The 15,648-nt window shown below is 39.1% G+C and overlaps 1 protein-coding gene across 1 annotated transcript in view; it reads right to left on the bottom strand.

Annotated features, from left to right (window-relative positions):
• Nucleotides 1–15,648, bottom strand: part of ntrk1 (neurotrophic tyrosine kinase, receptor, type 1) — a 38,952-nt gene that overhangs the window by 5,898 nt on the left and 17,406 nt on the right. The window contains exons 7-16 of the mRNA XM_042424001.1: nt 14,547–14,685; nt 12,140–12,472; nt 11,278–11,295; nt 11,095–11,153; nt 10,890–10,992; nt 9,004–9,159; nt 8,667–8,797; nt 7,667–7,839; nt 3,966–4,206; nt 1,675–1,833 (exon numbers count right to left, since the gene is read on the bottom strand). Of these exons, the coding sequence (XP_042279935.1) occupies nt 1,675–1,833; nt 3,966–4,206; nt 7,667–7,839; nt 8,667–8,797; nt 9,004–9,159; nt 10,890–10,992; nt 11,095–11,153; nt 11,278–11,295; nt 12,140–12,472; nt 14,547–14,685 (1,512 nt within the window). The remainder of the gene's footprint in view (nt 1–1,674; nt 1,834–3,965; nt 4,207–7,666; nt 7,840–8,666; nt 8,798–9,003; nt 9,160–10,889; nt 10,993–11,094; nt 11,154–11,277; nt 11,296–12,139; nt 12,473–14,546; nt 14,686–15,648) is intronic.

The raw sequence follows: 15,648 nt of genomic DNA on the forward strand, positions 1-15,648 counted from the left end.
AAGCAACATATGCTCTGAGATATACATGACTACAATGAAAACAAGTTATGCTTTTAAATGCGTTTTGGCACAAAATGTGTGGACACACTGTGGATTTTGGCCCTTGTCACTTACATCGAAAGCACATTTGAAGGGGATCTTTTGACAGCCAGTATGAACAGGAGGAATGTTTACAGCGTTTACTCTTTCAGTGTTCATACGGATACCTGACTGTTGTTTTAAGACAGACTTGAAAAAGTGTGAACCGATCCTTTAAAGGGACAGTTCATCCACTTATCCGCTAGCCACTCAGATGGTTTTAGTTTCATTTGTTGAGGTTTTGAGATCAAATTCAGTTACTTCATGCCAAAATAAATTCTGATGTCTGACAGGAAATCTGAGCACACAGTGTCAGGTTAAAACATAAGAGTGAAATACTAAACTCTGTCGACCACAGCAGAGAGCACTCTGTCAAGAGAAATTTGGACTTACTCTAGCACCTTTCTCTGGCTGGAGCCTTTTCCATCCCTACCAGCCACACAATTATGAAATGTTTACTAATGTCCTGTTGTTTATGCTCTGGATTTTAGTACCATGAGGGGGCCACCAACTGCATACAAAAGTGCCCTGCTGAGTTTTCTTCTTAACAAATATGTTACTGTTCCTCACCAAAACGCCTTCTGTGTATCCTTCCTACATTTCTTGGCATTTTACTGCTGCCAACTGCAGATCAGTGAATTAATGTGAAACCATTGGCAGGACTGTGTATTATGTCACCCAATAATAAAATCAGGGACCCGCGCTTAAAAACATGGCACTACTAGTGGTCTAAAACTCCATAGGTTACGTTCAATGTGGCTAACAGTAATACTTAAACATTTTGGGAAATATGCTTATTTGCTTTCTTGCCAAACATTAGATGAGAAGATTAATATCATATGGCTGGACCGTGTATGAAACGCTAGAGGACTTTTAATTTGGCTGACCAATGGTGTAACTTCATCACTCAGTCATGCAACATTCAGCTGACCAATGTTTGTTTGTTTGTTTGTTTGTTTAATCCCTACAAAAACCACAGTGTAAAAATGACATGTTGTGGTTTTAAGGTTAGTTATGTGCCAGACTATTTCTTTGTGGTTGCTGGGCAACCACCAGAGCTAAGCTTATAGGCTGCTGGATTTAGCTTCATACAGTATTTAGCATACAGATGTGAGAGTGGTATCATCAATCTTCTCATCTAACTCTGGTCAAGAATGCGAACAAGCTCTAGTTCAAGTTCAATTGACAAAATAGAAATCCCAATGAAAAAAGTTAACAGTTCATGTCCCTGTATGTCATCTAGAGTAAATATTTTTCACTGTTTTGAGCAGTGCAGATGAAGTTTCATCCACCTTCACTGCACTGGGTTGACAGCAGCAATCTCAGACGTAGATATCTCAAAGCCTGGTCATATCAAACCAAAACTATCTGCATACCTACATACCATTATTAAGTGAGAAAATATGTCTTTTTGTAATTTGCATGAACTGACCCTTTAAATGGAGAGATGGAGGCTACAAATACATGTGACAGGTGTTTCCTCTGACTAGTGATAAAAAAATAAGTAGCAATACCTCTACTAAAATGAATTATGAGCCAACAACCAATAACATCTTGGCCATCAAAGTTGTCCATTAACTTGCCGTCTCAACCCACCTCACTGTTGGACAGCTGATACCAGGGTTGCTTGCCATAGGTGAAAATCTCCCAGAGGACCACGCCGAAGCTCCAGATGTCGCTCTCTGTAGTGAACTTCCTGTACATGATGCTCTCTGGAGGCATCCAACGGATTGGCAGCATTGTGCGTCCACCCACCTGAGCAGGAAAACAAGGTAATGTATGCTAACATTACATCCAATATATCTAAATATGTAAGGGAATGTAAAGCATTTTATGTGTCAGGGTGAATATCTAAGCATTGTCTTTGTTGATAGAATTAAGCATAAATACCATAATTTAGTAACAAAGACATTTCTTAACTACATTTTTTAACCTCGAATTTTCTATAATAAAGTAGGAAAGCATCTTGAAACCAATGTGAAGCAAATATTCTGGACAAAAAAAAGAGAAAAAAAGAGCTTTAACATTAAAAAGACCTTTATTTCATAGTCATTTGATTCAATTTGAAATAGAAAATTGACTCTGCCACCAAAATCAACTCAGGGAATCTTTTTGGCTTGTAATTTTGGCTAAATTTTTGATTCTCAAGGCTGTGCAAACTCAACAAGTGTGTGAATTAAAGGATGCTGTAACAGAGATGACCTCTGCAAAATAGAATTAGGCGATTAGGCCTCTTCAATGACTCAAATCCCACAAAGGCTTTTCAAACTGAAACATATGAGCAACCACAGTACTATTCATCAGTTTGGAACATAGACACATACTGTAGTACACCACAGTCTCATAGGTTACTGCAGTAGTTACAGTTCAGACATTACTGATCTAATAATAAAGTCTACTCATTCTGATTTCCATTAAACAATAGATTCACATTTTTTCTCATGCCCATTGTTGTAATCATTCCTCATGTTCATACTGGACAATAAAAAAAATCCCTTCCAAACATTCTTCCAGTGGAAGTGACTCCAAAGTTTATCTGCAGATAATGTTAGGCTTTAGCAGTCTGAATTAATCAAATTAAGTAGGTATCTTCCAATATGATAGTCTATTCTCTCTTTTTGTTCCCGCAGACATTGTTTAATTTTTAATGTAATGATAAAATTGTTTTAATTTTGTCTGTTACAATTACTTTTCTATTTATTTTTGTTTCAGTTATTTAACTGTATTTAAATGCACACAGATGATTTGTAGAAATTCCAGAAATTTCCATTTCTATAAATAAATTTGACTTGACTTGTTTCCATGCTTAGCTGGGGTGGAGGGATGGTAACACAAACAGGGAATTTGGAATTTCAGATAAACTTTGGGCTGTATTTTTGCACAGAACGAGGACAGTGGATTTTGTCCTCCATCACTTACATTGGAAGCGCATTATGAAGGGATCTCTTTACAGCCAATATAGACATGATGTATGATGACAGCAAGCAAAAACTGACTATTGTTTTAAGGCAGACTTGAAAAAATTGAGAATCTCTCCTTTAAGTTCGTAAAAAGTGAACAACTGCCTTTATATATCAGAATTAGCTGATAGCTTTAACTCAAAACTAAACTGGGTGTTTTGTAAATTAAGGTCATCTTAGGGTTTGACTCTGGTTGACAGTTTGATACAACTTGAACATAAAACAACTACGATTGCAAATCCTGGTCCTCCCAGAAGCGAGAACATAATCCACAAATTAAAGGAAAAAGACCTAAAACACAAGGTTTATTGGGGATAATAATAATAATAATAATAATAGTTAGATGGTTGAAAAGCTTGGCTTTGAATGAATGAATGAAGGGTAAACTGCAGTTTCTCACACTTCCCAGCTTTTTCTTTGTATGATCTTTACTGATACTGCATGACCGCCAAACAAGATGAATTACAGTAAGAGAGCAGTTACAGGTAAGGGAATCAAATCATTATCATTAAAATACCCTTAATTCCAGCTGACTTTTGTTCATCATTCCTGTAATTAGGCATTATGAGCCAAAACCAACCAAACACTTTCAACAGGACTAATGTTTCAGTAGAGAGTAATCCTCAAAGAAAACTGTTCACAGCAACGTCTGTGGAACATCCAGACAGCTTTTTGGAAAAACATGTGTTTTTCATTGTTTTGAGCACCACCTCCACTGTATTAGGATGGAAGCAGAAATTTCAGAGAACAATGTTTTAAAGTCTAGGCAAATAGGACCAAAACTATCAACAAATTGAAAAATGTGTCCTTTGTAATTTGGGTGAAACCGCCTTTCAAACCACAATCAAGTTTTCCTCTCAAATCCAAAGAAAACAAAACACTTAACCCTTAACCCTTTTCATTCTTTACTCCTCTCAAACTACTTACCCGATAGTAATCTGTACTGTAGATGTCTCTTGACATGCCAAAATCTCCGATTTTGACCACCAGGCCCTCTCCAACCAAACAGTTGCGGGTCGCCAGGTCACGGTGGACAAAGTGCAGTGATGCCAGGTAGACCATACCCGAAGCGATCTGGGCAGCGATGTGCAGCATTTGGGGCAGAGTGAGCTCACCCAGCGGGGGCATCTTCGACTCCTCCAGGATACGAGCATCAGGGCCGTGAGCCCTACAGGTAACACACAGGAACGTGTGAGTGTTTCTTGATTAAGGCTTCTATTTCTGCTTTATTAGACAGTTGATAGTGAAGAAATAAGAGATGAGAAGAAGACAACTGAACCCCAGTCATTGCAGTTACACCCTGGCAGTTTTATTTTCGCCACTAAACTGCCATCAAGGTGGTGAGCTCTGCAGGTGAGACACAGGGAACATTTCAGTGTTTCTGGATTAAGGTAGCTTGATTCTACATCTATATTTTACTGGTATTTGTATTTCTGTGAAGTGAAGAAAGGCATAATTGGTTTTATTTCCACCAATAAACTGTCATCAGGGCAGTGAGTGGCACTTCTGGGTGACACAGGATGTCATAGTTGTGTCAGAGCTGCTATGGTTGAAATAATAAAACACACAGCAAAAAGGGCAAGTCAAGTAATCATCTTTTTTTTAATTATCCAAGTGAAATAATCTCATCAAGGACTATTTGCATTAGATTATTAAACTTGTTTCAGAGTAACTGGTTTGGATTTTCCTAAGTATATTATGAAGTCTATTGCAATGGCAATATCTTTGTTTTCTTTTTTATTTAGTTGAATTGGTTGTGGGCACAATCTTTGCTGCAAAAACTGTATATTCAAGTAAGCAGAATAATCTTAAATTTAGATTTAAAATTAAGGTGGACCTACAGAAAGGTGGATCACTGCAGGAGTACTTCAAACACTTTTGTGGGGAATTGTTGAAAACAAGTTGAGTGAGGCTTTTTTTAAAGAAGGCTCAGCTTGTATATAATCATATAGACTGAATTGGTTTGTCCTCTGTAGGAGCTAAATTCCTAACCACTATGATGTGTAAAGGGGGTTATATGAAAAGAAATATTTCCATTTGTAAAGAACAGAACATGCTGGCCTCTGCTATTCTTCTCTGTTTCTATTGGCTGTTCAGATGAATCAAACACTGGGATTGGTCTCCCAGTATGTTGGTAACTATGGCATCAACCTTGGGTAACCTGAAGGACAATGACCTCAGCATGCAATCTGCAGATTGAACATTTCTAAATCATATGAGATCTTGAGAGCATTACAGACATGGTCAGTGTGACCACGCCATAATAAAGCCATTTAACAATGATGGTTAATAGAAAACATAAGGCTTGTAATACGCCTACAATTGATTTGCAATAATGCAATTCAGAGATGCAGAGCACACTGACTCCCCTAACGTTCCACAGTTGTTCTTGTGGATCATAAACACCCACTCTCACGTCTAACTCTAGCCTAAATGAGCAGATCACTGATGATGTGTCTTCATCCATCCTAATATCTCTCCTCTCCACTTTGTCCCCTCCTTACAAAGGAAGTTGTCTATACAATCACTATTAGTTTAAAAGGCAGGTGGCAGGGTGGGAAAGCAGCTGCATTGTGGGGGCTCTCAGACATTTCACCCTTTCTGTCTGCTGGAAATGCGATTTCCATCCATTCGTGAACATATATCCCAGGCAAAGTCTGTGCACATGGATACCCAATCTGTCTCCTGCAGAGGACACCTGGCAGACAGCATCCACTGTGTCTGCTCTAATAGTTTTTTTTTTCAGATGGTTTCCCAGGTGCCAAGTGATCTCTAATGGGTCAACACTGTCTCAGTCCTCAGTGACTCCTCTAGCTCCCTGATGATGTTTTTAAATTACAATTTAAACAATCAAAAGAACATATTTTAAATCTATTCCGCCACCATTTTACACAACTATTCATGATTTATTATGGACTAATTTGCACCATTACACTCTTGAGAAATCGCATCAGTTCATTATACAGTTCATGGAAATGTCTGCTCAAGTGCTGGATCTGATTTTTTACTGTGTTCCTCAGTATTCAAATAAAATCTTGTCACATTTGAAATTCACTGCTTGCTATTATTTTATAAGGACATCCTGTGAATAATATATCTGCCCTGTGCCTTGACACGCTGTAAATCACATTTGCACAGAATATGAAACCTGCTACAAGACTTTTTTTCATTTCTAGCTTAGCAAGCAGAGTTTTCTTCCATACACATACTAGGATGATGCAAAATGTAGAAAAGGCAAGATAAATTATGGGGTAAAAACAAATAATTGCTGACATTTTAGTAAGAGACAGTGGGCAATTTATCCTGGAATTTTGACTTGAAATCAGACATAAATAATTTTCCTGAATTACTGACTATCTCTAGGTCACTAGATCATTTAAACTCTATGCAAAAAGGACCTAAGAGACCTTAAAGTGCAGAGACGGTGGAAGAGCTGCAGCATCAGAAATGAGTTTATTACTGTCAAGAACAAACACTTCCATAGATGCTCTCAAACAAATACTGCTTGCATGACTCCCTCATGCATTTCTACTTAAACACACAGCTATACTAAGTAACCACTGGAACCACATGGTCCAGTAATGTTAGCTGAGTGGGTTTAACTTTTAAGCACACATCAGACATTGACTGATGGTACCACTGCGGCTCAATCTGGCTTCAAGTCACTTATCCATGTGTCCAGGATTATTTTTCTGTTGAAGTATTAGCAGTTAAAAAGAAAGGAAAGCCACAGTGTCTCACTGCTGGTCACTGAACAAATTCACATTGTTAACTGTTGGTGGTTTAGCGCCTTGCTCAAAGACACTGATGGTGGAAGATGTGAAGGGTATAATAGCCCTGAGAGCTTTGTGGCAATAAAAGATTGCTACAAATATAGAAAACACGACAAAATACAGAAACCAACTTAGTATAGAAATGCTGCAAATACATGAAGTTTCCGTGGGACACTAACACACTACAGATATTCGTTTCACACTACAGTAGGCGTATAACATATGTCTGCAATCTCACAATGTCTGAATCATGGAATCATACTGTTAAAACTCAGATAAACACAAATTGTTTGCTTAATTTCTAACACATTTATCTGGCAGTCAACTTCAGTTCTTTTCTGTATTTAGTTGTGTTTGTCTGTATTTGCAGCATGTTTCGTGTTGCATATGTGTTACCAGATTGGTAACTGTGTTACTCAATTTTGTCGTGTTTTATTTCTAATAAAATAAAACAATATGCTGATTATGTGTTGTTGAGTTTGTTGTCATTTGCTATGTGAACGTGTTTTCTGAAATTGCAGTGTGTTGAACTCTCCACCGTAAAAGGGGCCTAACTGAGATGACTGGAAGGGCAAAAAGAGTGAATTCAGACAATGAAGCCATAATTGTTTGGGATGTTGTGATACTGGGACTTAAAAATAATAATGATAGAAGATGCTCCTTTTGATGCACAGTTCAGAATCCTCTACATCTTTTACTGAGTTATTGAGATGAGGAACAAATTCAAAGGCTGATATCTGCAGCATGTAATGAAGTTGGTTATGGACAGGCACAACATTGATGACATTGGGACGGACGGTTTGGCTGCATTGAACTTGTGACCCTCAGTTCATCATGAGCAGGTCTGCTACATACCGAAGAAAGCGATTGAGGTCTCCGTGTCTCATGTATTCAAACACCATGGCCAGAGGCTCTCCGTCCGTACAGACGCCGTAGAATCGCACAATGTGCTGGTGTTGAAGCACCGTCAGCAGCTCCGCCTCCCTCTGGAAGTCCAGCCGAGTCGATTCGTTGGCGTCCTTCAGAGTCTGTGCCGCACAAGGGGCGTACATTTACATGACCACTATGGTTACTGGCCTTACAGATAAAGCAAACACCTTTAATTAACAAAATTACAAGTAACTAACAGTGAAGAGTGTAATAATAGGCAATTCTGTGATTTCTGTGAATAAAAAACAGTGAAGAAGCTGTCATAGAGGCCCACAATGCCTTGCAATGCTCCTGCTTATGAGTAAGGATATTTTGTAATCAAAGCATATGTATGCTTGTTTTCATTCACTGTGGTTTGCATTAAACTGTTGTAACGTGAGCCCTGTATGAAATAACCTGACTGACCTAAACAGAGACATCTTACTCTGAAACCGCAGGATGTAATGTCAGTATATGAAATATTTAAGTTCAGTCTAATTCCTTTTACTCTTATCACCGTGATACTGCAATATGTTTTTTGTAGTCCGTAGTTTTGATAGTCTTTATTAAAGTACTGAAAATGCAAATATCATTTTGTAGGCATTCAATTAAAGAAGCTTTAGGTTGAACTTCTGTGCTCACCTGTTTATAGAATTTCATACAAAATGAAATGTAAATTTGTTTATTAAAAGCTAACCGTAACTTTCTCTCCATGCATTTTTAATAATAAAGTTGTACTTCTATTTCATTTAGAATTTCACAGTGGTATTTTTACCCCTACTTGAGCAAAACTCAGCACCATTCATTTATTATTCCAGCACTCTTTCCCCCCTGCATAGACCTCACACTGACAGCTGACATGGTCTCACTAATGAAGCCTAAAAGGAATAAAAAAACACATTAACAGTGAAAGTGCTTTGGACAGGAACTGCGAAAATCCACTCACCTTGATGGCGACAAGCATCTTGTCGCTGTCGGGGCTGAGGTTGGCACACTCTGCCAGGTAGACTTTCCCAAACGCTCCTTCACCCAGCTCCCACTTCAACACAATATCCTGCCGTTTGATATGCTGGACACCTAATGACAAGAAAAGGAACATATGGATGAAAACATCTATTGAATATTGATCACCCGATGTCTTGTAGCACCAAAGTTAATTGGATTTGTTCATCACTTAAATTTTTACATATGAATTAATAACCAACAATGACTACAACAAGAAAGGCAAAAGAATGTGGATGGTAACAAACCATCAAACATCAGCAGAGAGGAAACAAACTCACACATGTCTTTGTCCTTGATGATGCCGCAGAAGTACTGTGGATTCTCTACAAAGCTGGATAAACCAGAATCTTCATCTGAGGAAGGCGGGCTGTTTCCAAAGTTCATGAAACGAAGCGATACAGCCAGGTCGTCCTCAGTGCCCAAAACTGATGAACCTTATGAAATGAGGAGGGGCATAAACAAGCAAAACTGAGAAATATGTAACATCTAATCAGTCTCCAACTATTTGTAATTGCACTGGAGAAAGAAACAATTTAGGATCCATTTCTCCCCTTCGAGGAATCGACATTCTCCACTACCAACTTGGTTGCACATTTGTTGGTACCATGGTGACAGATGATGACAAGCTCTAATAATCACCATCATCAACCATGCAGCAATCAGGCCACATTGAACTAAAAAAATGACCATATAGGAAGCCTGAATGGTTAGCAACCCTGACTACAGTGTGTATTAAAAGCCAAACAAGTGGGGCCCAAATTGTAAAAACCCACTCAGCAAGGCAAACCACAGAACCCCCAGAGTCCAACACGGTAGAAAATGGAACAACAAAGAGAGAGCACAGAGGCGATGGAGGGAAGGAAAGAGGGAGCAGGGTCCACTTAGGCAATCAGGCCCACTTAGGTACTTTGAGAGTGAGAAGGGTAGATGTGTGTATGTATATGTGTGTGTGTGTGTGTGTGTGTGTGTGTTGGGGGGTGGGGTCCGAGTGGAGCTATATCACGTCTAGCTGTTCCTCCATCCATCCATTCATCCATTCATCCATTCACCCATCCATCCATCCATCCATCCATCCATCCATCCATCCATCTTCTTTAATGGCCCAAACCACGTGGCGGTGGCCAAGGGAGGTTTCTGCCGCCATTCTCTTGCAGTAATTAAGGCACTTTAGCCTGGCCGACACAGCGGCTGCCTGTGTGCAAAGTTACAGCTCAGTGGAAATACTATGTTCTCTCTTGTGCATTACCTTCTGAGAGCCTGACAGAACCATCTGTGATTTGAAACAATAATTTGGCAGAACATTTGATTCCAGTTTGCATATGTTTTCAGATGTGGTTCTGGGCTGAGTTAATGTCATCTAATGGGTTAGAAGTCTTTTATCAGACTAACACTGCAAGGATATAACAGACAGATATGGAAATTTAATTATAATATAGGAGCGGAAAGCCACGTCACATCAATCGTTTGCTGCAATAATATCTTTCTCAAAAAAATCATTTTAACTTCGAACCAGTTGTTGTTTAAAAATTGTTTCAGCGCTAACTCCCCAGAAAAGCACAACTTGTTATTTCCACTTTCATGCCCTTTTAAACATTAACATCCTTTGTATACAGATTAAACAAATTAGATATAAAGTGTTAATTAGTGAGCTTTAGACTTAAAGGTAGGCAGAAATTTTAACACAGCCAGGCTAGCTGTTTACTGGCTTTGTTATAGATACGAAAACATTGATACCACTGCCATACAGGTATCTGTCTAATAAATAAAATGATAGACAGAAGCTGGCTAGCTTAGTTTAGCATAAAGACTGGAAATGGGGAAAAAGCTAATCTGGATCTATCCAAACTTCGAAAGTTTAAAAAAAAAATCAAAAATTGTTTCAGCACAGAACACCTCGGAAAACCACAATTATTTTACATTTCTGTTTGTTTAGAAATTAAACAAATTAGATGTAAAGTCTTAATCAGTGAGCTTCAGACTTGCAGATAGGCTGATTTTTAAAGTTTTGACAGAGCCAGACTAGCTGTTTACCGCTGTTTCCAGCTAAGCTAAACACCTCCTGGCTCTAGCTTCACATTAACACACAGAAAGTGGTATCAATCTCCTCATCTATCCCTTTTATCAATTAGCAGCTATATGCATGCAGTAAATTGTGAAAACTTACGGTGAATACCAAACTTGGAATGCTGGCCGCACTTGTTAATAACCAAAACCATGATGAGAAGAAAAGTGCAGGCAAACAGAGCAAGACCCACGGCCACAGACACCTGTTCAAACAAAGACACAGCGGTTTACACCTACAGTACAGTGTTCACACTGACATTATCGATAGCCATTACTGTACTGGGAATGATGACGCACAGACGTACCACAAACACCCGACTCTCCAGGTTCTCTGTGACGTCCATGTCTGATTTGTCTGTAGGAACTGAGGGGCATGAATGAGATTTGTTAAAAGAAAATAACTCAAGAAAGGTGTCACATCAAGTTCATGCAGTGCTGACAAGACATGCTGAGATTTTTAGGAAAGGGAAAATCGATCAAAGACTTACTTGGATCCGGGTCAGGGACTGGCACGTGGGAAGAGAGAGCACAAACATATTTCTGAATACACAGTAAATAGATCAAAAGACTGCAATTCAAGGGTGTGCTGAGATATTTATCAACTTATCAAACATCCATACAGCTGTTTCAATATGAAACCAAGCCTGTTGATCTTCTGTATAAACATTTTTGTATACATAATGTAAATTATTCTTAAATACCACTTATTTTTATTATTTCTTATTGTAGTATGCTACCTTACAGAACATACAGTACATCTGTGTACAATGTAGAGTTGATTCAGGTTGATTCAGGTTAAAATTCAAGGACTATAATGGTCCTTGTAAAGCCAATAGCAATATTTACAGTATGTACAGTACATCACTGGGCACACTGGAACTTTAGTTCTGTATAATCTGTTTTATTTTGATTTTGATTTTTAGTTAGTCTACTTCAATAATTGTATATAATTTGGCTTGAAAATTGCATTTGTTTCTTAACTACCTCATTTCTTCAAAAACTTTTAGTTTTTGAACTGTAAATCATGCAAAGATATACCAGCAGAGCCCCAGAATATAACTATAGACCTGGAAATGTGCATAATACATGGCCTTTAAAGAACAAATGGTGTTGTTGTTAACTTGAATATGAATGATGCCTCATATTACTTAAGTGGGCACAAATATAGTAACTAAAGTTATTTCGTGTTACTTATTGTGAAGTGTCTCATTAGGAAAATCCAAGCAAAATGATAAAATATTCAAATTCTCATTTAAGTTCTCCACACTGCCCAAATGGCCTCCTATGATCACTATGGCATACTGCTTGGAAAAAACATACAGCAGCTACAAAACAATTTCAGGAACTGACCTGGGATTATCCCCTCAGGATCGAATGGGTCGAAGGGATTATCCATAAACATCCCAGTGGCAGTGGCCTCATCCTTTCCCAGTTTGTTCTGCACAATCAGAGTGTAGTGGCCATTGTTGATGTGGGTGGGTTTGTTGAGGAAGAGACAGCCATGCTTTTCTGATCCATCAGCTGAGTCAGGAATAAGCTGGGTGTACGTGTAACGGTTCTCCTTGAGCTCCTGACGATTGTACAGCCAGGTGATGCTCGGTTCAGGATTGCCGTCCACAGCAAAGGGGAAACACCAGTGGTGCTGCGGCACTGCGTTTCTCAGGAACAGGATTTTGGCTGGAACTGTTGGGAGATGACAGATTTGTAAGTTCACAGGTGGTCAGAAGAGAGATGTAGTAGTTAGGGAAAGTGAATGAGCCCCAACAAGTGCTTAGACGCAAGCTGGTAAACTGCTCCTGACTTGGTATATTAAAAGAAAGTCAGCTAAGAAAATGAAGGAAGACATGGAGACAAGGAGAAACAGCTAGCCTGGTTCTGTCCAAAGGTAACTAGGTGCCTACATCTCTACAGCCCCTCTAGAATTTTTTTTAACTCTCAGCAAGAAAGCAATTGAGTGGATTTCCCAAAATGTCAAACTATTGCTTTAAAAGTGAGACATCATATCTTGCTAATGATATGATGTCTCACTAAATAATGATTATGGAGAAATATTTGAATGCACAGGTCTGTATGCCATGATTTTATGTTGAATGTGCATCTTGATCGTGTATTGAATAAAATCAACGGTTGGTCAAAGGCCCTATAGGTTCTTGTGGAGTTTCCATGAATCAATGTTCTCCATCCGCACTGCAAACCTGTGCTGACCTACTATGAATAATGAATCCTGGTCATCGTGTGCCCCTGACCACAAAAGCTACTTGGAAGCTCCACTGGACATGAAGTTACAGGAAATGGCATCGTTTAGATCGAACATGACTCGCAAGTGCAAAGGCCCTTCATTTTGCATGGGCCATTCTGCTGCTCTTAACCCATGACCCAGCCTCAGAAAGTGCTGTGCTAAGGGGATACTGAGGCATTTTGTCTCTTCGGTTGGAGGATCTTGACTCAGGGCTCGTTGAAGTCTGTTACACTAAGTGAAAATTAGCACTCTTTATCACATCTAAGTAATCATCTATTAGTGACCTCTACTAATCTTACATGAGCCATTTCACTGCAGCGGTTAAAAGGAAGGCTAGAATTATGTTTAATGAACCTGCCAGTTCTCAGACCTTATTGCAGAATTAGACAACAGACAATGTGGCAAATACATAAAATGATTTCTGGTATTATTCCAGGCAGATTTGCATCCAAAATATGCATTTTACTCCCTGTGGATATTGATAAAACTTTTTTTTTAATTTTCTGAATTCACCTTTTAACTTGAAAAATAACATTCGCAAAAAACGTGAATTAGAAAAGCATGTTGTTACTCTTTTATGAAAGGAAAGCTACACAAGTACTATGAATCAATGGCACGGAGGGCCACTCAGCAGTAAACACCCACTGTTCTGGGAGGTAATTAAAAGTAATTAAAGGACTAGTGGTTAACGAGTGTCCGTCCACCAAGGGGGCTGATGTTGATAGATTAGCTGCACTAACGCATTTACAGACTGCCAATCACTGCGGATGAAGCGGTTTTCCGGAGTAGGAGGGAAAAGTCCATTAGCACAGGCCTAAATCAGATCTTAGCACGGTTATCAGCCCCATTTTCCTGATGCTCATTATCTGTCCCTTGATGCTTGTGCATTTGGCCTCAGCTGATTGGCGCCCCCGCTCTTTTTTGCTTTATTTTCTAATGAGTGTCACTGAGTTGGTGATATATGATATTGTTTGGGCAGTATTTTCAGTAATGTATCACTAATGCATCTGACTCTGCTTTCTGTGGGACCACTGGGTGCTGTCATTCCTTGGCGTTCTTCAACTTTTAGATGCACTAATGTGTGTGAAAGGAGAAAACAACAGTAAGCCTCCTGGGTCAAACTGCAACTGTAATTTAAAAGTACAGTGTATATGAGGTGAAGGAGTTCTTTAAGAGCGAGGCGAGGTAAGTTCACTTTCCTTTGTCCTCTCATTTCTCATTGTATCCCTGCATTAAATGGCAAGCCATACCTGCTGCACTTCACTTCTCACCAGTTGCCAGAGTGAGTGGCAGATGACAGAGAGCTCCATTAGAAGCATAGTGGGAACAGACTCGTATTTGTAGAAGGGGCATTTAGAAAGAATCAGCGCAGTGCATTTTTCTTTTCTGTGGCTGTCCACCCTGCCTGCACTAGAAAAATGGCCCCAGTGTGCTCTGGCCCTAACTTCCATTAAGCTCGACGACTTGCATTGAGCCTGTGAGCATTCAAGAGTGTGGTTTTATTGTGCAGGCACTTACACTCAATGTCCAATTGCACCATCTCCTCCCCGGGCCCAGCTTGGTTCTCGGCCTCACACGTCAGGTTGTGCAGGTTGTCACTGGAGGAAACGTTGGTGAGGTAAAGGACCACCTCTAATGTGGAGCCCCACATTCTCTCCTGCAGTAGCCGACAGCGCACACAAAGAGCAGAGGAGGTTAATGCAGCCTGTCCAGAACCATGTATGGATCACTTAGAGGTATAATGGTTAGAGGGATGAAATGGGAACCAATTTACTCTACTCTTGATCAATAGATTACTGAACCCAACTGAACTTTATTTATGTCACTTTAAGCACTGCACAGTTGATCTAAAGAGCTTTACAGCACAGAAAAGAGAGAAAAGTGGAAGAAAACAGAGAGAAAATGGTAAATTGAAAAAAAGTTAAAAGTCAGCGAGTGAAAGTGCATTTTTAAGTTGAATCTTGAAAGCATCAATAAAGTGAGACCACTAAGAAAACCAAGACCACTTGTAGACAAACAAGAATTACCACTAAATCTACAATCAACAAGAAGCATGAAGAGGGAGGTAAGAATAAGACGAATAATATGGTCTCTCTTTTTTTAAAATCTCATTAGCCTTGCTACATCATTCTTGACTGCAGTAGTTGGAGACAGGATAAGGAAGTCTTAAAGGATATTCTATTTTTTTTACTGTTGTCAACAAATTCCATGAAAAGACAAAAAACAATAATGTGTATTGTGTTACTTTCGGACTTCTCTATCACTCTCAGCCCAAACACGTTCCTACTGAAGATGTCAATCTTTAAAAAAAAAAGGTTACAGTAGTAGTTTATTAGCAAACCTTAAACAAACAGGAGTAAATATTGCATTTTTGGGGACTATTTTCAGCTACAGATTTGGTTCGCAGTATTAAGAGCGCAAGGACGTGTAAATGGGACTGAATCAGAATAAGCGTCAGTGGCCGTGATTATGGAAATGAAGGAACATGTCACCCAGTGCAACGGTGTGACTCAGTTGGTTACACATGCAATAATTGATGATACAGAAGGATGAAGAGGTTTTGGTATTTTCATTGGGTTTTTTGATAATAAGAAAAATATAGAATATCACCACACTAACC

The sequence above is a fragment of the Thunnus maccoyii genome, chromosome 10, assembly GCF_910596095.1.
Source record: "Thunnus maccoyii chromosome 10, fThuMac1.1, whole genome shotgun sequence".
NCBI classification, from domain to species: domain Eukaryota; kingdom Metazoa; phylum Chordata; class Actinopteri; order Scombriformes; family Scombridae; genus Thunnus; species Thunnus maccoyii.